The sequence below is a fragment of the Mesoplodon mirus genome (assembly GCF_964341445.2).
Source record: "Mesoplodon mirus genome assembly, chromosome: 12".
In the NCBI taxonomy this organism is placed as follows: Eukaryota; Metazoa; Chordata; class Mammalia; order Artiodactyla; family Ziphiidae; genus Mesoplodon; species Mesoplodon mirus.
Genome location: NC_138988.1, coordinates 40,142,790 through 40,166,729, shown reverse-complemented (window position 1 = coordinate 40,166,729; position 23,940 = coordinate 40,142,790). Strand labels below are relative to the sequence as shown.

Here is a 23,940-nt window from a genome sequence, read left to right as displayed (position 1 = left end):
CTAAGGTATGCGTGCAAGAAGAGGAACACAGACATGGCTAGCACTTGCCTCCCTGCAGTAATGTGAAGCAAACGTTATGCCCAGTTAAAAGTCTTTTCAGTTGGGTCAACAGTGTCAGCCTGATTGTGCACTTAAGCTAATTAAGTGCAGTTATTTTTTAAAATTCAACATGGCTCTCATATCAGCTACCTAAACAAAGATTTACATAGTATTGTACATCCCTATGGACGCTGCTACTGCTTCAAGAATTTTCCTCACTTCAGATACACTGGGGGAACCCACAGGAACTCAGTGCTAGTCCTGGTAATGGGCTAGGCATCAGAGACAGATTTCAAAAGTAACAGTTAAGGGGAAAATAAAGGAAAAACAGACTGAGGGCACAACAGAAAGGAAAGAACTTTTAATTTCCAGCTCACAAGTTTCCTAACATTGAGCCATGGAAAGCAAACTGAGTACAGTGTGCATTCAGGGATGAGACCTGCCCAAAGAACTGTAGCAGCCAAAGGACTCCATTATAATAACAATTTTTTGGTCATTCTGCAACAAAAGCATATTGTTAAGACTGATCCAGTGCCTATGTGGTACAACTACAAAAGATATTCAAGGAATATCAAATGAAATTCTCTCTTTCCATTGTTGGAAATGTTATGGGGCAGATGCCCTGGGTTTAAATACAACCACCAAGAACAAGAGTACCCTTAGAAATAATCCATACGCTTCCACTAACAATCCTCCTCAAAGGAGCTGATCAAGGTGTTTACTGTGACTGTTTCACCCACACATTTGGGGACTCCTGGAAATCACTTACCAGTGGCATCATTCCCTTCTATTCCGTGGTCACCGTTGGCAAGCACTGTTGCTTGAGAAGATGAAGTACCTGCAATGACCACAAAGAATAATTACCCACTGTGATAGATAGAAAAATGAAAAACAGACGCAACTACTGTCTAACTAGTAGAATTTTTGTCACTCTTCATAGCATTAGCTTAAAGCAGATAAAATCTGTCCAAAATTTAAAGATCCAATAAAAGGAAATCTAGAAACACAGAATAGAACTGAGTCATTGATTTCTATGGCATCCAAACTCTGATAAGCACCACGACTACAGGAGAAGCTTTCCTAATAACAAGTCTAAGTCTTTCCTGCTCTGTACATTGTCAAAGGTTACTATTATACTCAATAAAACCATCATGAAGCACCATAGGTTTAGAACCGGTGATTCAAACCAAATGGTCCAAGGACACAGAGCCGTTTAAAACAACCCCCACGTGGGACTTCCCTGGTGGTCCAGTGGTAAAGAATCCACCTTCCAATGCAGGGGATGCGAGTTCAATCCCTGGTCCGGGAACCAGGACCCCACAGGCCATGGGACAACTAAGCCTACGCGCCACAACTAGAGAGCCCATGAGCTCTGGAGCCTGAGTGCCACAACTAGAGAGAAGCCCGCACGCTGCAGTGAAAGATCCCGCATGCTGCAACACAGCCAAATAAATAAATATTAAAACAACAACAACCCATGTAGAAAGTCCAGGGCACCATCACTGCTCCTGTACATGAGGATTACCTGGAAGTCACCAGCAGCTCTGGAAGCAGAGGGCTTTTTTTTTTTTTTTTTTTAAAGGTATCCTTATAGACTATAGTTGTATCTTATTTCCTAATAACTAAGGATGTTGAGCAACTTTTCACCTGTTTACGTGTCATTCTTTTATTTTCTTTGGTGAATTGAACAGTCAAATTTTTTGGACTATTTTTTTAATTGGGTTGTGTATTTTCTTATTATTGAATTTTGAAGATTGTTTGTTGTTCTGAATACCAACCGTTATCAGATGAGTTTTGCAAATATTTTCTCCCATAAACGTATTTTCCAAGAAAATACATCCAAGAAATGTATTTTTGTTTTCTTAACTGTGTCTTTTGAACAGCAAAAGCTTTCGATTTTGATAAAGTCTAATTTATCATTTTTTCCTTCATGCTTCCATGCTTTTGGTGGGATATCTAAGAAATTTCTGCCTAACCCAAGGTCACAGGATTTTCTCCTATGCTTTCCTCTAGAAGTTTTATAGTTTTCATTTAGGTTTCCCACTGAGGTCTATGATACATTTGGAGTTAAATTTTTTACGTGGTATAAGATATGGGTCTATGTTCATATTTTTGTACGTTGACATCTAATTGTTCCTTTACTCCACTGATTCCTTTGCACCTTTCTTGAAAATCAACTGACCATATTACGTGTAGGTCTGTTTCTGGACTCTCCTGTTCCACTGACCTATAAATCTATACATTTTGTCAGTACCACAATGTCTGGATTACTGTATTTGTATAAAGTCTTGAAATGATGTCACACAAGTCCTGCAAATTAGGTCTTTTCCAAAATTGTCTTGGTTATATTTTAGTGTCTTTGCTTTTCCATGTAAGTTTTAGAATCAGTTGTTGATTTATACAAAAAAATCCTGATGGGATCTTGACTGCACTGATTGTATAGATCAATTTGAGGACATACAACCTTTTCTGAAAGGCTCTGACGATATCTAACATTTCAGCAACCTGCTTAGTCTGCAGTCAGCCTGCCAACCCAAGAGGTTCCTACAAATCACTCTTACTTAACAACCTCACAGGGATTTCCCTGGTGGCATGGTGGTTAAGAATCCGCCTGCCAATGCAGGGGACACGGGTTCGAGCTCTGGTAAGGGAAGATCCCACATGCCGCGGAGCAACTAAGCCTGTGCGCCACAACTGCTGAGCCTGCGCTTCTAGAGCCCGCGAGCCACAACTACTGAAGCCCGCGTGCCTAGAGCCCATGCTCTGCAACAAGAGAAGCCACCACAATGAGAAGCCTGTGCACTGCAACGAAGAGTAGCCCCCACTCTCTGCAACTAGAGAAAGCCCGCACACAGCAACAAAGACCCAATGCTGCCAAAAATTAATTAATTAATTAATTAATTAATTTTAAAAAAGATTAGGGAACTAAGTCAAATAATGCTTAGTTCCCTAAGATTAGGAGAAAAAAAAAACCTCACAGACATATTTTTCATAAGACAAGTAAAAATCTAGAACATATGCTATTAAAATATAAAATGCAAGATTTTACTTTGGAAGACAGCAAACTACAATGTCCAAGCTTCTGGGTCCCACAAATCCAAAGCAGAAATCTTTCATATAAACTCACTGAAAAGATCATTCATTCTGTAATCTCGGGTAACAGAGGAACAACTAAAGAGAACAAACTAAAAGAACAAGGCAGACTGAAAGAAAATATCAACTAACTGGAAGAAGAAGAGGAAAATAAACGAATGAAAGATAACAGACTTTTATTAAATACCCAGTATGCACCATGCTAGGGCTTCACATATTGTTTTACTTATCCAGAGAGATAGAACAAATATGAGCTAGAACACATTTGGCCTAAATAAATTCCCTTTTACCCTCAGACAGTAAGCTTATAAAATTTATTCTTCCTAGCTCAAGAAAAAATGCATATTTTCAAAACTCTGCCTCAGATGAAAATGCAAATTGCAAAAAAAATAAATAAAATGCAGACTATAGGAAAATGCGAATTACAAAAATGATACCATCTTCTGGCCATGAGAGTGATAAAATCTTTTTTTTAATTTGATAATAGCCTGTGTTGGCAAAGGTGTAGGAAAATGGGTAATCTCATACTCCACTGGAGGAATATAAATTGAAACAACTTTTTTATGAGAAAATCTGGCAGTCTATCAAATTCTGAAATACCAGTTTAACTCAAGAATCCATTTTAGGTGCTGGAGAGGGTGTGGAGAAAAGGTAACCCTCTTGCACTGTTGGTGGGAATGATACAGCCACTATGGAGAACAGTATGGAGATTCCTTAAAAAACTAAAAATAGAACTACCATATGACCCAGCAATCCCACTACTGGGCATATACCCTTGAGAAAACCATAATTCAAAGAGTCATGTACCACAATGTTCATTGCAGCACTATTTACAATAGCCAGGACATGGAAGCAACCTAAGTATCCATCAACAGATGAATGGATAAAGAAGATGTGGCACATATATACAATGGGATATTACTCAGCCATAAAAAGAAATGAAACTGAGTTATTTGTAGTGAGGTGGATGGACCTAGAGTCTGTCATACAGAGTGAAGTAAGTCAAAAAGAGAAAAGCACATACCATATGCTAACACATATATATGGAATCTAAAAAAAAAAAAATGGTTCTGATGAACCTAGAGGCAGGACAGGAATAAAGACGCAGAGGTAGAGAATGGACTTGAGGACACGGGGAGGGGGAAGGGTAAGCTGGGGTAAAGTGATAGAGTAACAATGACATATATACACTACCAAATGTAAGACAGATAGCTAGTGGGAAGCAGCTGCACAGCACAGGGAGATGAGCCCCGTGTGTTGCAACCACCTAGAGGGGTGGGATAAGGAGGGTAGGAGGGAGACGCAAGAGGGAGGGGTTATGGGGATATACGTATGCATATAGCTGATTCACTTTGTTATACAGCAGAAGCTAACACAATATTGTAAAGCAATTATACTCCAATAAAGATGTTTTTTAAAAAAAGGAATCCATTTTAGGTATGTAGCTCACAAAAAGACATACAACACACATAAATAATCAGAAAAGGTGTGGGGAAAAAAATATACCAAACACCACTGGTAACTGCTAAGGAATGTAGTGCAGGGAAACAGAGATGGGGATAAAAAGGAAGACTTTCACAGATGTAAAGTCCTGTTTTAACTGAGCACCTTAAATAGTGGATAGATAGCCAACTGAAGCACACAGGCCAGCTTCAACACAGTATCACAAGCAGTTAGAAGCAGCAGGAAAGATTGCTTAAAAAATTAAGTAATAAAAGATCTAGAAATCAAGAAGGGTACCCCCCCAGTGGAGCAGAAATTACAAGGAATATCCAAGAAAATGAAGCAGATAGACCACACTAAGGAGAAACCCCAGCCCAAAGAAGGCACAGGAAAACAGGACTCCAAGGTACTCTAGGCTTAGAGACAGCAGCGATGATGGGACTCAGTTAAAAGCTGTCAGGTCAGTCCCCACTTCCCCCATGCTTTCCTTCCCTCACCCCACAATAGTCACCTTTGTGCCAAACCCAAGATGGGAACAGAGACTGAATGCTTTGGCACAAGAGGAAGCCAACGGGTGAATGGTGATACCCAGAGGAGTTGGGGGGGAGCCCCACACCACACCTGGCAGCACTGTCACACCCCTGCCAGAGGCATGTGGTAGAAAAGTCATGTTATCACAGGGGATCTCAAGTATTGCCAAATAACTGAGGAAAACTACTACCAAAAAAGAAAGGCATCATGTTCAAAGAGAATAAATGTCACCCAGCGAAACAATGTTGATACGGCAAATAGGAGACTTTTAAAAAGAAATATGTCATTTTCCTCTATGGATGAAAGCAACTATCACACATCTGTGAAACAAAAGCAAACCCCTAAACAAAGTGAATTATCTAATGACTAACAAATCCTTTCCAGGTTAGGTAGTTCTCAATTCTTTGCTTTTCCAGAATTCAAAGGGGTCATAATATTTAATAATACTGAGTTATGGAATGCTTAGCATGTAACTCAAAGATTTAAAGATATTACCACAATAAAGCTTCCATTCCCACATACTTAGCTGAGTGAATAAGGTTTTTCGGCTATTATTATCTATAAAAACAATAGGACTAAATATTGTTAAAACCTTTCCATCCTAACAAAAAATAGTTATCCAGATTTATGGTCTAATCAAGGAAATTAATAGTCCCCATAATCTCATCAGAAAAACATTTCCAATCAGATTCAACTTTTATGGTTGTTAATAATTTGTCAAAAAAAACCTGTGATCAACTGGGTACTACTATTATTGATAATTGTGATGATAAATCTCCTCTGGACCAAGTTAATGCTTAGGAGCCTTTGGTTACAGAAACTTTTTAAATTAAAATTTAAGGGTTTTTTTTTTTATGTGGACCATTTTTTATTTATTTTTTATCTACCTATCTATCTTTGGCTGCATTGGGTCTTCGTTGCTGTGCACGGCTTTCTCTAGCTGCAGCGAGTGGGTGCTACTCTTTGTTGTGGTGCGCAGGCTTCTCATTGCAGTGGATTCTCTTGTTGTGGAGCACAGGCTCTAGGCACGCGGGCTTCAGTAGTTGTGGCTCGCGGGCTCTAGAGCGCAGGCTCAGTAGTTGTGGTGCACGGGCTTAGTTGCTTCGTGGCATGTGGGATCTTCCCAGACCAGGGATCATACCCATGTCCCCTGCATTGGCAGGCGGATTTTTTTTTTTTAACATCTGTATTAGAGTATAACTGCTTTACAATGTTGTGTTAGTTTCTGTGGTATTACAAAGTGTATCAGCTATATATCCCCATATCCCCTCCCTCCTGCATTTCCCTCCCACCCTTCCTATGTCACCCCTTTAGGTGATCACAAAGCTCCAAGCTGATCTCCCTGTGCTATGCAGCTGCCTCCTACTAGCTATCTATCTTACATTTGGTAATGTATATATGTCAATGCCACTATCTCACTACATCCCAGCTTACCCTTACCCTTTCGTGTCCCCAGGTCCATTCTCTACATCTGCGTCTTTATTCCCATCCTGCCCCTAGGTTCATCAGAACCTTTTTTTTTTTTTTTAGATTCCATATATATGTATTAGCATACGGTATTTGTTTTTCTCTTTCTGACTTATTCACTCTGTATGACAGACTCTAGGTCCATCCTCACTACAAATAACTCAATTTCATTTCTTTTTATGGCTAATATTCCATTGTCTGTATGTGCCATATGTTCTTTATCCATTCATCTGTCATTGGGCACTTAGGTCACTTCCATGTCCTGGCTATTGTAAATAGAGCTGCAGTGAACATTGTGGTAACATGACTCATTTTGAATTATGGTTTTCTCAGGGTATATGCCCAGTAGTGGGATTGCTGGGTCATATGGTAGTTCTATTTATACTTTTTTAAGGAATCTCCATACTGATCTCCATAGTGGCTGTATCAATTTATATTCCCACCAACAGTGCAAAAGGGTTCCCTTTTCTCCACACCCTCTCCAGCATTTATTATTTGTAGATTTTTTGATGATGCCCATTCTGACTGGTGTGAGGTGGAACCTCATTGTAGTTTTGATTTGCATTTCTCTAATGATTAGTGATGTTGAGCATTGGCAGGCGGATTCTTAACCACTGCGCCACCATGGAAGTCCCAAGACCTACCACTTTAGTTTGCAGACATTCATTACTTGCTAGTCTGCACATTAACATAACCCAAACCTGAACAAAATGATTCTAGTTCAATAACAGATAAAATGACTTCAATTCAGTTTAACGAGCAATGACTGTATATCTACCATGTGCCAAGAGCAGTGATCTCTCTTTAACGCATATCTGACCATGTTTCCCAATCCCACCTTATCTCCCCACAGACTGTGAGACTCTGCATGATGTCACTGGATGTGCTTTCCATGTTCCACCCTGTCACTTGTCTCACTTGTCATTTTGACCTCTGTTTTCTTATCACTGTGCAACTTGGGGTTGCTGGTAAACTCTGAACTATTCTGTGCCTCTTTTCTTTTCCTAAATGTGTCATTCTGCAGGAATATAAAAATAAACAAAACACTATCCCTACTCTAGAGTAGCTTAAGTGTGAGACAACAAATAGCTTAACTATGACCTTACAAGTGCCATGAGAAAGGAAGGTTCAGGGAAGAAAGGCACTTACCAAGGGGAAGACGAAAAGATAAAGGGGGTTGTGGGAGAAGATGGGAGAGGGAAGTCAGGGAATGTTCTTGGAAGATTACATCTAAACCCATTCGTAAAGGATTTTTTGTAGAAGACCACCTTTAGCCAATGCTTTATCATCAACCTCCCGATATGTATCTTTAGCCCAGAACTCTCCTCTCAATTCCAGACTCTCTTATCTAGCTGCCTACTGCTCTCGACTAGGTATCTTCTCCACTATCAGATAAGCTGAAATTCTTACCTTTCCCTCAAAATCTACTCCTTCTACAGCCTTCCCAATCTTACAAGATGACAATTCCTTCCTTTTGGTTGCTCAGGCCAAAACCTTGAGTCATCCTGGATTCATCCTTGGCAATGTATACCTTTAAAGGAGCAGCTGGGTGACATGGTGTGGGTTAAAGTCAGATGGGAGTGGGTTCAAGAGAGAATGAAAGGGGGGCTTCCTTGGTGGTGCAGTGGTTAAGACTCCGCGTTCCCAATGCAGGCGACCCAGGTTCAATCCCTGGTCAGGGAACTAGATCCCACATGCATGCCACAACTAAGAGTTTGCATGCCACAACTAAGAGTTCGCGTGCCACAACTAAGGAGCTGGTGAGCCTCAACTAACACCCAGAAAAACCAAATAAATAAATAAATATTTTTGTAAAAAGAAGAAAGAATGAGAGGAAAGGAATTGGGATTAGGGAGTAGATACACCTTTTTCAAAGAAGGAACAGAATAAAACAAAGTAAATGAGATAGACATAGATTGAGATAGGATTTTTTATGAAGGAAAAAATTATGGTATGTTTGATGCTGATGAATGGCCCAGCTGAAGAGAGGAACTGATGATGCAGGAGACAGAAGAGACAACAGCTATAGCAGTACCCTTGAGTGAGAGCATGAGCAGTTCACTCATGACAATAAAAGTAATAGCAGAGTAAAGGGCACAGATAAAAGTAGTTTAGGAGATGGGGGGTGCATAAACTCTCTTTTGATTGAGTTTACTGATTATCTGTTCTAAAAGTCATCAACTGAGAATATGAACAGGAAAGCAAGTGCTGGAGGTCTGAACAGAGAGAAGATGTGAAATAGCTGTCTAGGAAAGCGGAAGATTTTATAAATTCATATGAATTAGTAGCAGAGTCCTCAAGTACATGCTCTTTATGCAAATAAGACTCCCATTTACATTTCCTGAACATAATGTTTATAGGTCTAATAATTCTGCCTTTTGATCTAAATAAGTGAACATTTAGTTTTGAAAAATAGTTATCTATGAGACATTAAATCAATCAGAAAGTATGCATTCAGGAAGATGGTAAGGGTTCACAGAAAGAACATGGGGTTTAAAAATCATAAGATCTGGGTTCAGGGCTTCCCTGGTGGCACAGTGGTTGAGAGTCCGCCTGCCGATGCAGGGGACACGGGTTCGCGCCCCAGTCTGGGAAGATCCCACATGACGCAGAGCGGCTGGGCCCGTGAGCCATGGCCACTGGGCCTGCGCATCCGGAGCCTGTGCTCCGCAACGGGAGAGGCCACAACGGTAAGAGGCCCGTGTACCGCAAAAAAAAAAAAAAAAAAAAAGATCTGGGTTCAGGTTGTGGTTCTGTCACTATAAACTAAATGATCAAATGCAATTCCCTTGTGCTCCCTAAGCCTGAATAGCCTCACCTGAAAGACGGGATAATATCTACTTCCCATGGTCACCAAGAGGACTAAACACAATAACACTGGAGGCAGCACCGTGGCAATTGCACAGTGTTCATTGTTGTTTAACTGTAGATTGATCAACTATATTGACCTACCTATAGAACAATTATAGATTGTTGACTGTAGATTGATCACTAAACTACAAAGTAACCTCAAGAGAACACTGAAATTAATTTACTTTTGCCTTATATAAAACCCATTTAAATGACATTACCAGACTAGGTAATAACTGCAAGACTAAGAAATAAGCAATTTACCAGAATAAAATAAAAGCAACACAAGGAGGTTAGAAGAAAATAAAAGGGAGATAGAGATTCTACCATACACCTAACACCTAACGATCTCAAAATCTACGCTCAGAAGAGAAGAATAAAAACATTACAACATAAAAACAATTAGGTTTTAGAGTAGGAAAAAGCTTTGCATACTTCTCTGGAGATAAGGCTTGGGCTCTAATAATTGGAAATGATTAGACGTACCCAACTGGACATACGCAGTAGGGTATGTCCTCATTCGAAAGGTGCTATACTGTCTTCTTTCTGATATCCCAGAGGGACAGACTCCTATTTCATGAAGTGAAAACTTTCTCAGCTAAATACATACAGCACTGAAAACAACACAAGTTTTTTAAACTAATCACTTGCTCTGAGATATAAGGATATTGAAATTCACTTTTTTTTTTTTAATCTCTTCTCCTGCAATCTCTTCTCTTTCCCAGCAGTGGGATTTCAGAGTCCCACCACTGGCAAATCAATTTGGCAGAGAAGGGAAGTAGGAAGAAGGTGAGAGGGCACGTGTGCTGTGAAGAAGAGACAGACAGTGAGTGCGCTTTGGGTAAAATGGGGAGGCTTCAGCATGGTCTCAATGCATGGCCTCCTTCTTGTGTAAAAGTCAGGCTTGTACCAACATCGCCCTCTGGTGGCCAATGAAGGTAGTTACAAAGCTCCACAACAGAAAGCCCCAGTCAGTTGAACAAGGAAAAGTTCTGTAGTATCTAGTTATAATCCTTCCCAGGACTTACTTAGGACCTTTCTCCAGGATCAAAGTTTCTCAGTCATGGACATGCATCCAAGTCACTTGCAAGGGCTTGTTTAAAAAACAGATTGCTGGGACTTCCTGGATGGCTCAGTGGTTAAGAATCCGCTTGCCAACGCAGGGGACACCGGTTCGAGCCCTGGTCCGGGAAGATCCCACATACCGCAGAGCAACTAAGCCCGAGCACCATAACTAGGGAGCCTGCGCTCTAGAGCCCGCGCGCCACAACTACTGAGCCCACGTGCCACAACTACTGAAGCCCACGCGCCTAGAGCCCAAGCTCCGCAACAAGAGAAGCCACCGCGATGAGAAGCCTGCGCACAGCAACAAAGAATAGCCCCCTGCTCTCCCCAATTAGAGAAAGCCCGCGTGCAGCAATGAAGAACCAACACAGCCATAAATAAATATAAATTTTAAAAAAAGCCAATTGCTAAGTCCTATCCCCAGCGTTTGCCTAAGAATTGCATTTTGAACAAGGTCCCAAGTGATACTGCTGGTCCAAGAACCACACTTTGAGAACCACTGTCCTAAGATTAAAACATTCTATAGAAATAAGTTCTTAGCCTCAAAAACCTCCTGGAATGTTGGGGAGTAAGTATCCTCTCAATATCATAAGTGCTCTATCTAAGCACATGGAGTACAGAAAAATTAAGTGGCTTACCCACAAATTTGCCAACTATTTGTGTTTAAGGGTCAACAATGTATTAGATGTTCATTCAAACATCTGTGACAATGTTTTGAATGAACAAGAGTGACAGAAGTTATACTGTTACAGCTGAGAGAAAGCTTCTGTCTTTTGTCTTCCTAGCCTTGAAAACAGAGCCATACAGAGCTGATAATGAACAAGTATTAGGAAGATAACATTTCTGAAGGAAAAAAAAAGTAATACATATGTTCTGAAAAAGTATCTTGAGAATTGTTTCCCAAGGAGACAGGCATTTTTAGAAGAAGTTTAAAAACAGTTTCATTTCTAGGTATTTGGCTATTTAGGTTGGTTTTTTTTTTTGCGGTATGCGGGCCTCTCACCACCGTAGCCTCTCCCGTCGCGGAGCACAGGCTCTGGACGTGCAGGCTCAGCGGCCGTGGCTCGTGGGCCTAGCTGCTCTGCGGCATGTGGGATCTTCCCGGACCGGGGCATGAACCCGCGTCCCCTGCATTGGCAGGCGGACTCTCAACCACTGCGCCACCAGAGAAGCCCTATTTAGGTATTTTATGGCGGCAATGCTACGGGAAAATACTTGTAGACTCACAACTAAATGGGGGTAAAATGGGAAAGAATATAGTACAGAAAAGGTATCCCTAGCACCCACACTGTAAACTTGAAATATCATAGTTTCTTGGAGAAATCATTTTTTCCAGGTTTGGGGCAAGAACTATACCTGGGGGAAAAAAAAGCAACATTTCCTACTTTGTGCTAAGTGCCATAAAGGCAGTCTCACTTTCCTTCTCTCTCATTTTAAAGCTAAGGGCAATTACAGTAGGTGTATAATAATTAAAAGAAATAAAAACACCACTGCCCAGAGAGTTCCATTATGTGTAACCCACTTAACTAACCTTTCTATATCTAGATGCAGGAAGCTGGTTGATAAATTTCCAGTAGTTGGCCTAAGTTAGCCTGTTGTAAAATCATATCAAGAGCACCAGTGATGGGGCTTCCCTGGTGGCGCAGTGGTTAAGAACGTTAATTACAGGTTATTCAAATATTAAAAATATCAGCAGGAAAAATTTAATAATTTTTATAAGCAAAACAGTTTCTTAAAAATTCTCCTCCGGGGCTTCCCTGGTGGTGCAGTGGTTGGGAGTCTGCCTGCTAATGCAGGGGACACGGGTTCGAGCCCTGGTCCGGGAAGATCCCACATGCCGTGGAGCGACTAGGCCCGTGAGCCACAACTATTGAGCCTGCGCGTCTGGAGCCTGTGCTCCTCAACAAGAGAGGCCGCGATAGTGAGAGGCCCGCACACCATGATGAAGAGTGGCCCCCGCTTGCCACAACTAGAGAAAGCCCTCACACAGGAGCGAAGACCCAACACAGCAAAAATAAATTAATTAATTAATAAACTCCTAAAAAAAAAAATTCTCCTCCTCTTGGGTCAAGTTCAGGGTACATAGATCAAGTCACCCAAGATGAACCACGAGAAAATCTACTGCTACCATCTATCTCATTATCCTCACCCACCTAAGCTGAGTCCCAGGTGGTAGGAGCCACACACAGCTAAAGGAAGATTTTAAATGAAAAGGAGCAAGCTTCCTCCACCTATGACTGATGAGGGTAAGTTAATGCGGATGGGAAGAGTATCTTAGCCATGACTCAAGTTATTAAAATATTTACTCTGTACCATTTCCTTTCTTCCAACTAAAGTGTTCCTTTTAGGTTAATCAAAGGACAAATAACTCCACTGACCGTTACGGATTAAAAGAGAACAGACATTTCCATTTTCCATTAACGAATCCAATTTTTTTCTCAGAGTAAATATTTATACGGATATAATTTGATTTTAAACTCTCAATAATATTTCTTCTGATCACTTGTGGTTACCCTTCCACCCCCCAAATAAAGCACATATAAAAGAAGCAGGAGTTCCTCTTCCACTCAGGCTACAGAAAGCCAGAAGAAATGTCACTCCCACCCTATCAACAACAAAAAACCCAGATCAACTACAAAATCGAACTCAACTACAACTCAACTACAAAAACGAACTCACCAGAGAGCTGAGGTTTTAGGGCAACCAAGTAGTGTGGAATCCAAAGAAAGACATTCCCCTCAAGGAGATATGGGAGGTAAGCAATGGTTCTCCTGTGTCTCATGTGCCATGCAAGCAGGTGAGAAGAATTCAACTAAAGAGTTTAACGATTTGCTAAAGGCTAAGTGAAGGCTAGCATGAGAGTAAAGGGTCCCTGGGATCCACAGACACAAAAGGAGTTCATACCCACTTGCAGGTTAGAAAGACTGGAGGCAGAGAGGGGACCAGAGAGCTGCTCTAGGTGGTGCAGACCTGGAAAAAGCTGCCACTAAAAGCAAAGGCAAGAAGCCCTGGGCCCTAGGACTCCTCTCTCCTAGGCAGAAGCTTTAAGCTGCTGGGGGAGGAGTATCAAACCCTGTCAGCCCCAGGGCCCGGGTGAAGACCCACTGCAGCTGGGGAAGAAGTTAACAAGAAAACCCCCTCTTACCCTAGGGGAGGAGCCAGAAAGAGCCCTAGCCCAGGATCCTATGCCAATACCTTTTGAAAACACCATCCATGTAAGAGGGATAATATGATTGAGAAAAAGACTCAACTACAAGATGCATGCACACAGGCCTGAGCCTAAACCAAGACCAAAAAACAAAAATAAAAAAACTCCTGCCCACTACCAGGGTATCCCTCTTCTGATAAGGGAGGGGAGAGCATGGAGAGAAATCCTCCTGAGGCACAGGTGCACAGCAGGGCCAAAAGCTAGGAGTGGAACAAGAACTTTGAGAAAATAACTTTTTTTTTTTTTGCAGTACGCGGGCCTCTCACTGTTGTGGCCTCTCCCGTTGCAGAGCACAGGCTCCGGACGCGCAGGCTCAGCGGCCATGGCTCACGGTCCCAGCCACTCCGTGGCATGTGGGATCTTCCCGGACCAGGGCACGAACCCATGTCCCCTGCATCGGCAGGTGGACTCTCAACCACTGCGCCACCAGGGAAGCCCCAGAAAAGAACTTTTGAGAAAAGCTTTCCAGCATCCCAATCCCTACTCTACGCACCAGAAATGGAAGAATTTGAAGCCAGTAGTGCACTGAAGACCATCATAGCAACAACAAAGCCCAACCCTAGCTCAGCCCTGCCCTAAATTGACTTAACCCTTTGAAAGTATTAATTAACTAGTAAAAGAAAAGAGTTGCCCATTGTTGGGTTGTACCTCGCAGGCCTACAAGGTCTGTGCTTGCCCAGCTCTAAAATCAAAGAAAAAGCCCAGAGTCAGCAACAGAGACATCAACGGTGTAATGGATGGGGGACCTTACACAGCTGAAGCAAGGTCCTGGAGCAACACCCCACCATGTGTGGCAGACAGCAGGCAGGACATGGTAGCAGTCTTCACTGCCGGCAGGGGTTAGGGAGTCATAGGATTACCAGTTATAAGAGAATTATGTCAGGTGGGTTCATTAGTTACCAGGGAAACCAGCAGAGGGGCACGCCCCTCATTACGCCTTTGATAAAAACAATCACCAGCTGGAGCAGGGGCAAGAGTGTAGGAACTTTGGGCATGTGAGTAGGGTACAGGTGAAGCAGGCACTGGTCGAGAAGGGAATGTACAGAGAGCAAGAGAACAGCCATCTTGAGTGGCCTGACCATACACTCATTTCCAGGCATAAATATTTTATTTCAGTCTCTACTGTTTTACATGTGAGGTCCAGCATTCACTCAAAAATTAAGATACACATAAAAAGTACCAGAAAAAAACAATAAAGAGACAAAATAATCAGACTGAGAGATGACCCAGATGTTCAAATTACCGGACAGACATTTAAAATAATTATGATTAATGTGTTAAAGTCTATAGTGGAAGAGATAGAAATATGCATTAACAGATGGATAATTTCAGCAGAGAGATGGAAACTCTAAAAGTCAAACAGAAATGCTAGAAGTTAAAAACAGTAAAGATATTAAAGATAAAGAATGCCACTGAGTGCTCATCATTAGACTCAACGCAACCAGGAAAAAAATCAGGGAATTTGAAGATAGATGAAAAGAAAGTACCCAAAATAGAGCATCCAAGAACTGTGGGACAACACTCAAAAATCTAACAAAAATGTAACTGGAATCCCAGAAGGAGAAGAGAGAAAGAAAGAGGCAAAGCACAGATCAAGCTCAGAGAAGCCAAGAAGGACAAATAACAAAATATCACCTAAACACAACACATTCAAACTGCTAAAAACCCAAGATAAAGATAGCCTTGAAGGTGGCGGGGGTGAGGGGAGAACAATGATCAAGATTGTAACAGATTTCTCATAGGAAACTATGCAAGTAGGACAACTAATTTTCCTTTAAATTACTGAAAGAAAAAACTAACACAGAATAGGACACCTAGCAAAAAGTACCTTCCAAAACTTAAGGTTTGTTTTTCAAATAAAACAAAGCTGAGATAATTCACTGCTAAGCAGGTTTGTACTATAAGAGAAGAAGTGTTACAAGTTTTTCAGGCAGAAGGACTATGGTGCTAGACAGAAATTTAGGTCTATACAAAGAAATGAAGAATGCCCAAAATGGTAAAAATTAGAGTAAAGGTATATTTTCCCCATATTTTTATTCATTCTAAAAGATAATTGACAAGCTAAAGCAAAAATAGTAACAAGGTAAGTAACTAACATAAGTCAAATTATATGTATGACAATAACACAAAAAATGACAGAGGAACTGGACATTTACTATTTTGCATGGAATTTTACACTATACATGAAATGGTAGAATATTACTGGAAGGCAAACTGGAAGAAATTGACATACACAGTAAACTCTAGGTCAAATATAAAACAATTTTTAAAAGAAATATATATAATAAGCCAATGTTGGAGTTAAAACAGTATTTTAAAAAATATTCAGGGACTTCCCTGGCAGCACAGTGATTAGGAATCCACCTGCCAATGCAGGGGACATGGGTTCGAGCCCTGGTCCAGGAAGATACCACGTGCCGCAGAGCAACTAAGCCCGTGTGCCACAACTACTGAGCCTGAGCTCTAGAGCCCACGAGCCACAACTACTGAACCCACATGCTGCAGCTACTGAAGCCCGCGCGCCTAGAGTCCGTGCTCTGCAACAAGAGAAGCCACCACAATGAGAAGCCCGTGCACTGCAATGAAGAGTTGCCCCTGCTCACCGCAACTAGAGAAAGCCCATGCACCGCGACAAACCCCCAACACAGACAAAAATAAAATAAGTAAATTTTTTTTTAAAAAAGCCTATTTTAGGTGGTTGCCAGAGGTGGGGGGTCGGCAAATGGGTGAAAGGAGTCAAAATAAATAAAATAAAAAAGTTATAAAACAAATAAGTCCTGAGGATACAATGTATGGCGTGGTGTCTATAGTTAATAATAACACTGTACTATATTTGAAAGTTGCTAAGAGAGTAGATATTAGAAATCCTCATCACAATTGGAAAAACATTCATAACTATATGTGGTGATGGATGTTAACTAGACTTGTGGTCATCATTTCACAATAAAAACAAATATTGAATCATTATGTTGTATACCTGAAACTAATATGTTTTGTGTCAATTATATCTCAATTTTAAAAAAATGCTTATTTTAGAAAAGAAATGTTTCAAATCAATTATCTAAGCTGCCACCTTAAAAAACTAGAAAAAGAGCAAATCAACTAAAAGTAAGCAGAAGGAAGGAAATATTAAAAGATACAAGCAGGAATTGAAAACAGAGAGGATATGACAAAAGATCCCACAGACATTAAAAGAATAAGGTAATAATATAATTTTATCTCCATTAATTCGATGACTTAAAGGAAACAGACCAATTCCTTGAAAGATACAAAACACCAAAGCTCACTTGAAAAGAAAGAAAACTTGAACAGTTCTGTATCTCTTAAACAAACTGAATTCCTAGTTAAAAACTTGACATAGAAAACTCCAGATCCAGATTTCACTGACAGTCTGTCAAACATTAAAGAAAAAAACATCAATTCAACACAAACTGTTCTAGAAAACAGAATAGGAGGGAACACTTCCCAACTCATTCTATGATGTCAGCATGACCTCAGTTCTAAAACCGGACAAAGGCCTCACAAGAAAACAACAGACCAATAGCCCACATGCACATAGATGCAAAAATCCTCATTCAAATGTTAGCAAATCTGACCCAGCAATATATAAAGACAGCAAATCTCTTTTAAAGGGTTTAACCCATTTTTTAATCCTGACCTAGGATTACTCTCAAAGACAGGTGGCATCTAACTCTGTTCCAAATTGTCGTGGTATAAATACAGAATTTAAAGTATCTAACTTTACAAAGCTACTTTCAAAGAAAAGGCACAGCAGACAGTTTAATTTAGGAAATTAAGAGGCAAATTATATAGCCATTGAGACATTATAGAAGAAACTTTAGGGTTAAGAGTAATCTACAGCTTCAAGAACACATACTCTACTGAAGGGTAATGAACCTACCTCCTTGGTTTCCAAGAAATTTAGATAAAGAGAAAGTTACTAGCCTATACTAAAAAACTCAGTTCAGTTTCCTCAAAGGTTTCTAAGATTATGACCCAAAGCGTAATCCCTTATCTACTTTCTGAACCTATCTATCCAGTCTGGCTTAATTACTTACCTTCAGCCTGGCTAGTGTCTGAGCATGGTTTCTTCTTTGACTCCGAATTCCCGGTTTTCTCATCAACGTCCAGTAGAGGAATATAGTCTGTTTTTCCAACAGTTTCTCCCACAACATCATCAAAGGCCTCTGCCTCCAGTGTGGCAATAAAGTCCCGTTTTATCTCTTCCTCAATTTCTGGAGGTGGCTCTGTTAATGCATCTGCAAGACTGAGGTCTGCCATTCTGCACCACTGCAACTGCCTGGTTAAGGGGGAAAAAATGTTTCATATGATGAGAACTGCAAAGGGAAAAACATTCCTAGAAACTCTTGTCATCATTTTAAACAAAAAAGGAATTAAAATCTAAAATTTTAGAGCTAAGAGAGCCACCCCCATTTTACAGATTAGAAAATCACAGCTCCGTAACAGACAGTCTTACCCAAGGTAAACACTTTTTCTTGCATCTCTGGGAGGTAAATAGAGCAAGTGCCATTTTGTCTTTTTCATTAATAAGAAAAATGAAGTGCAAAAAAACCCCTCTATTTATCCAAGGTTACAGCCAGTAAGATTCAAATCAGGTCTTTTGATTTCAAGTCTTAAAACCCTTTCAACTATTCCATTTATCTTAATTTCCAAATCATGTCACAGAATAATTCTTAAAAATATATACAAAAGGAGGTCAGATTAGGTTATATTCCCATTTTTTTAAAAAAAATGGTTCATTACTATCAGGCAAATGAAGTCACTTTTCTTTACCAGGGACTAGGAATATGGACCTTATCTTGTAGGGGTAAGCAGTGCTTCATGAATCACTTGGACATGGTTCTGTCAACTGAACTACTCTTACTAGTTCCCTACTGGCATGAAAAATACAGACAATGTTCTCTGAATTACCTAGGGGAGGCAGTCCCTCTCTGTGGTCACGTACATTAGCATCTTTGCAGAACACCAGGCTTTCAATTTTTAAACATAACCTGAAATTAAGAAGTATATGGGGGGGCTTCCCTGGTGGCGCAGTGGTTGGGAGTCCGCCTGCCTTTGCAGGGGACACGGGTTCGTGCCCTGGTCCGCGAGGATCCCACATGCCACGGAGCCGCTAGGCCCGTGAGCCATGGCCGCTGAGCCTGTGCATCCGGAGCCTGTGCTCCGCAACGGGAGAGGCCACAACAGTGAGAGGCCCCCGTACGGCAAAAAAAAAAAAAAAAAAAAAGTATATAGGGGACTTCCCTGGTGGAGCAGTGGTTAAGAATCTGCCTGTCAATGCAGGGGACGCGGGTTCGAGCCCTGCTCCGGGAAGATCCCACATGTCGCGGAGCAACTAAGCCTGGTGCGGGAAGATCCCACATGCTGCGGAGCAACTAAGCCACAACTACTGAACCTGTGCTCTAGAGCCCGCAAGCCACAACTACTGAGCCCGCACGCCTAGAGCCTGTGCTCCACGACAGAGGAAGCCACCACAATGAGAAGCCCGCGCACCACAAGGAAGAGTAGCTCCCACTCGCCGCAACCAGAGAAGAGCCCGCACGCAGCAACGAAGACCCAACGCAGCCAAGACTAAAATAAATAAAATAAAAATAAAGAACTTTGCAAAGGCCTGACATATGTCAAAGGGTTCCATAAAGAGGAACTGCTTTTCCCTTTTCTATCTATGATAGCTATTATTACCAATTAGCCTTTGAAAGCTGTTATGAACAAAAAACAATAAAGAATGTCTATAATTAAGCAGTTTCATTGTCAAAGAGAACTTGTAAGGAACACCTGTACCATCTTTAACAACATACAATAAGAGCCCAACAGATTTATTTGTCCTAGAAATATGTAATTATGACACTTACTTCATGCAATCTTCTCAGACTTTTCCTAATTTATGACACTGGTGAAAATACAGACAAAACCAGCAATTCTTTTTTTTTTTTTTTTTTTTTTTTTTGCAGTACGCCGGCCCCTCACTGTTGTGGCCTCTCCCATTGCGGAGCACAGGCTCCGGACGCGCAGGCTCAGCGGCCATGGCTCATGGGCCCAGCCGCTCCGCGGCATGTGGGATACTCCCAGACCGGGGCACGAACCTGTGTCCCCTGCATCGGCAGGCGGACTCTCAACCACTGCACCACCAGGGAAGCCCTCAAAGGGCAACTTTTTAGTCACTGTAATCTTTCCCCTCCTCCCCACCTCCCAACCTCCCAAACCATTTTCTGGGCTGACATGTGGTTCATGGAATATGAACAGCAGCTTAAATTCAGCCTAAGAGGGTAAAATTGATAGAAAATTAGACAGCTGGAAGTGGGAAGGTCACTTGGCTCCCAGTACGTGCATCCAACCACCAAGTATCTGTATCTCAAAACAGTTTAGCTATTCTTTTCATGTCATCACATATAAATAGAAGTATGATTTAAGCACACACACACACACACACACACAATCTACTTATGGAAAATGACCCTGTAAAAGCAATACTAGCTAGTGGAAGTGAAAATACTGGCTTTTAGCCAAAAAGCCCCAGTTTTCAATAAATTAAAGAGAAGCCTACTCAATTTTATAGTTATTCTATTCTAAAATATGTGTAAGTATAATAAATTCCTTAGGTGCTCTACAGATATGTTAAGCTGGTTCTGCAAGTGCTCCAGAATTGATCTTAATAACTTCATGACTGAATGTCATCCCACATTTAACAGAATCATTTAAGGTCACAATATTTATTCATGCCTTAAAATGTTTAGTTATGTATTTTATGGACAAACGGATTTGACACAGTGTTCTTCTCAAATCTGGATATACAGGAAAATTCAAAAACATACCCTTGTTAATGAGAAGTATCTACTTTAAAAAAAATTCTCTCATTGACTATTTATGCTTTTCCTCCTCTATTTGTATAGATAATAGAGAAAATTAACTGAGTTTGGATTTTTTTAAATTTAAGTACAGTTGATTTGCAATGTTTCAGGTGTACAGCAAAGTGATTCAGTTATATACATATTCTTTTTCAGATTCTTTTCCGTTATAGGTTATTACAAGATACTGAATATAGTTCCCTGTTCTGTTAACTTTAAATGGATTTGTTGATAGGAGGCAAGAAACGAAAGCCGGTTAAAGAAGTTTCCATGCTTCACTAGTTCAGTCTGATTCTCACTATCGTTTTGAGTGAGTCACCTTCCGGGGCTGAGTTCCCTAGGCTGTAAAATGAGAGTGGTATGTTAAACGATTCTTGAGGTTGACTATTCTATAAGCTACTTATAATTCAGTTTCATCACTTAAATTAGAAATAAACAAACAAAATTCATATAGATCCTCTGTGTGACTATTATTTTATACATCAAGTACTCTCAGTTATAACTGGGTTCAGGTTTATTAAAAGGTAAAAAGCCTTTCGGCAAAGGGAGAGACTAAAAACCAACTACACAGTGCACAGTGCCTGCTTGAGCAAATCTGACTGGAGCTTAAGAAACTCCACCCAGTTCTGGCTAACATCAAAGGAGACTTGACACCACTCTGCCAGAAAATAAGCCCCATATTATTTAACCAGGCACCAAGAGCGTACCGTTTTCAAGCATAGCACTCTGGACATCTGATCTTTCATTCTGACTTCATGCCTGATGTGAGACTATCTGGTGAGAACGTTTTGAAAATACCTAGGTAAACCAAGGCAAGAGGAAATGACAGGACATGATGATGAAGCACAGAAGAGAATTTTGGCCTCTTGACTATTCTTTTACTATTAATAGCTATGTGCTCATAAAGAATAAATAAGAATACATAATGAGATCACAAGTGCCTTCTCTGTTGTATGGTTTTCTTCAGATCACAAACTCCGGAATTAATTACTGAACTAAAAATATTTTCTAGGTCTATACAGATTAAATAGTGTTCATATCTAACTTAAATGCACAGAAGTATGGGCAAGTTTTCAAACTCCCAGAAGTCCTTGTGAAAATTTTAGGTCAGTCATATCTATAGTCACTCAGTTGGGATCTGTGCTCATTCTGGCTGATGAGAAATTAGCATTCTAGTTTGCAAATGGCCTGTTGTTGCCTCTGTCCTCCCTTACTAACCTCCCCACATCCCCGCCCCTGACCAAAGGTGCTGCCTTGAAACTAAACTGGAGGAAGAAAACTCATGAAAAGGAAGAAGAGAAGCCTAATTCCCACCAACATACTCACACACTTTTCATAACCACTGTAATATTTTCATTTCACTCGGTCACATTAGCCAAACTTCTACCAAGATTCATTCAATGCAGCAGCCAGCATTCTCTTTTAAAGTACAGAATCCTATTTCACAATTTAAAGGGGGCAATAAAGGGACATACACCCCTTGAAGGACCATCATTCCACCTTATGTGAGTTTAGTTATCAAGTAGCTTTCCTCCTAACCCCAGAGATAAATTCCATTGGAAGTGTCTGAGTTTCTGGTTTTAGGATAAAAAGGAAGAGACATAATTTAGCAACATGGAATATTTCAGGGAAAAAAGCAGACCTGGATAAGGTACCAAAGTAGGGAGAAGGTATGTGGGCCCAGAGACCCTAGGAGGTAAGAGAAAGGGAGGTGACAATGCCAAAGGCAAGCTCAACACCTTTCAAAACACTGCCTGTCAGTTTTAGAAAAAAGAAAGAAACTTTCTTCTCAGTAATTGGGACTAGTTTAGAACCAAAATTATCATTTATAACATTGTTTATCTAAGGAAAATGTATTCTGAGTTCCAAATAACCAATTTAAAAAAGAAACATTTAATAATAATTCTTAAAGGTAGGAGACTGTTCATAATACTCACTTAAATTGTACCCATGATGGATATTCTGTTTTGTTCGGGGGGTGGGGGTGGGGTGGAGGGGTGAGTTATGGACAAGACACAGAACTGTAAAGATATGTGGGCTAATATTTTCTTCTACACTTTTTTTTCCATGACAGAGAATTCTGAAGCCAGCACTAAGCTGTTATCCCAGGACAGTGCTGTGGCCAAAAATGCAGGGCTTGTTCCTCAAGCTTGGAAGAAACCCAGCATCCCAAACAGTCCCAGAGACCATTTATAATCTGACATGCTTAAAGGTATAGTCTGCATCATAAAGATTTCACATTCAACATGAGATTTTTTTAGTTTGCCTAGCAAGCTTTCAGTTACTAAATGGGGACTTTATTCCTCAGATTTGTTTTAATGAATTTCTTTCAGAGGCCTATTCCATATCAAGCTGAACCTTATTTGTCTGGAGGCTGTGTTCTGTTTTTAATTTATTTAACTAGAACACCTTGATTTATACTTTCAAATGAAACAGTATTTCATTCGAAGTAAAACCAAATATTTATTAAGGACCTCTAGGGGTCCTTATACAGCTCACAGGCACTTATAATCCCTGAAGCTGAGCTAAATTTCTGCTGCTCCTCCCCAGAACCAGACTGGAAACAGCAACAGACAGCTCAGCAACATCTTGACTGTCCTAAGCAATAAACTCCAAACCCCCTGTCGAATATATTAACTTTCCACCCCCAGGTGCCTCCCTACCCACTACAAGGACAACAGCTGTACTATGACCAAGTGATGGAATTTCCAGGCTCAGCGGGGTTCTGTTCATCACCACCATTTGTCCTGCTCATCACAGGATTAGCAACAGGAGAGAGCCCTTGATTACTAGAATAGCTGAGGCCATCAACCAGTGACATTCCTATATGAAAGAACACACTGATACACATTACTTCCATGTAGTCCCCAAAACAAAGTGTTCCTTTTCCCACTGCTAGTTTAGGAAGCCCTGTCCTGTAAGTATAAAAACACTGCACACACACACAAAAAAAAAACAAAAAAAACCCCACTGCACACACATGCACACACATATTCACATACCCAAGACCTTTGCAGCACAAGGCTTAAAGCCTAGCTTACTTACTTACAGGGACTATCCAGGCAGCTTAGATTCGGTCCTGACTGAATGCATTTTGGATCTCTAAACAAGCACCTGCCACATTTCTATCCAAGTGAATTTGAATCTATTTCCCCAAGAAGAAGAATCTACACTAGATACCTCCCACTGTTAGCCACGTGATACAGATGGCATGATGTCTGCTGAAGTCCAGTTATATGCGCCAAAACAAGAGATGACAATGACACAGCACTTACATTTCTGTTATAACTGTCCTCAAGACCAAATCTTCAATTTTATCTCCATTTTTTTAAAAGAAGAGCGAAACTTAAGATGATTCTCAATACCTAATGCCCCCAA

General features: G+C 40.7%; 1 protein-coding gene across 12 annotated transcripts in view; it reads right to left on the bottom strand.

Annotated features, from left to right (window-relative positions):
• The window catches only part of MAP4 (microtubule associated protein 4), a 170,668-nt gene that overhangs the window by 91,547 nt on the left and 55,181 nt on the right, over positions 1-23,940 (bottom strand). For all 12 annotated transcript variants that reach the window (XM_082637953.1, XM_082637952.1, XM_082637950.1 and 9 more), the window contains exons 2-3: positions 17,755-17,996; positions 809-877 (exon numbers count right to left, since the gene is read on the bottom strand). In XM_082637953.1, the coding sequence (XP_082494079.1) occupies positions 809-877; positions 17,755-17,977 (292 nt within the window). In that variant the 5' untranslated portion in view covers positions 17,978-17,996. The remainder of the gene's footprint in view (positions 1-808; positions 878-17,754; positions 17,997-23,940) is intronic.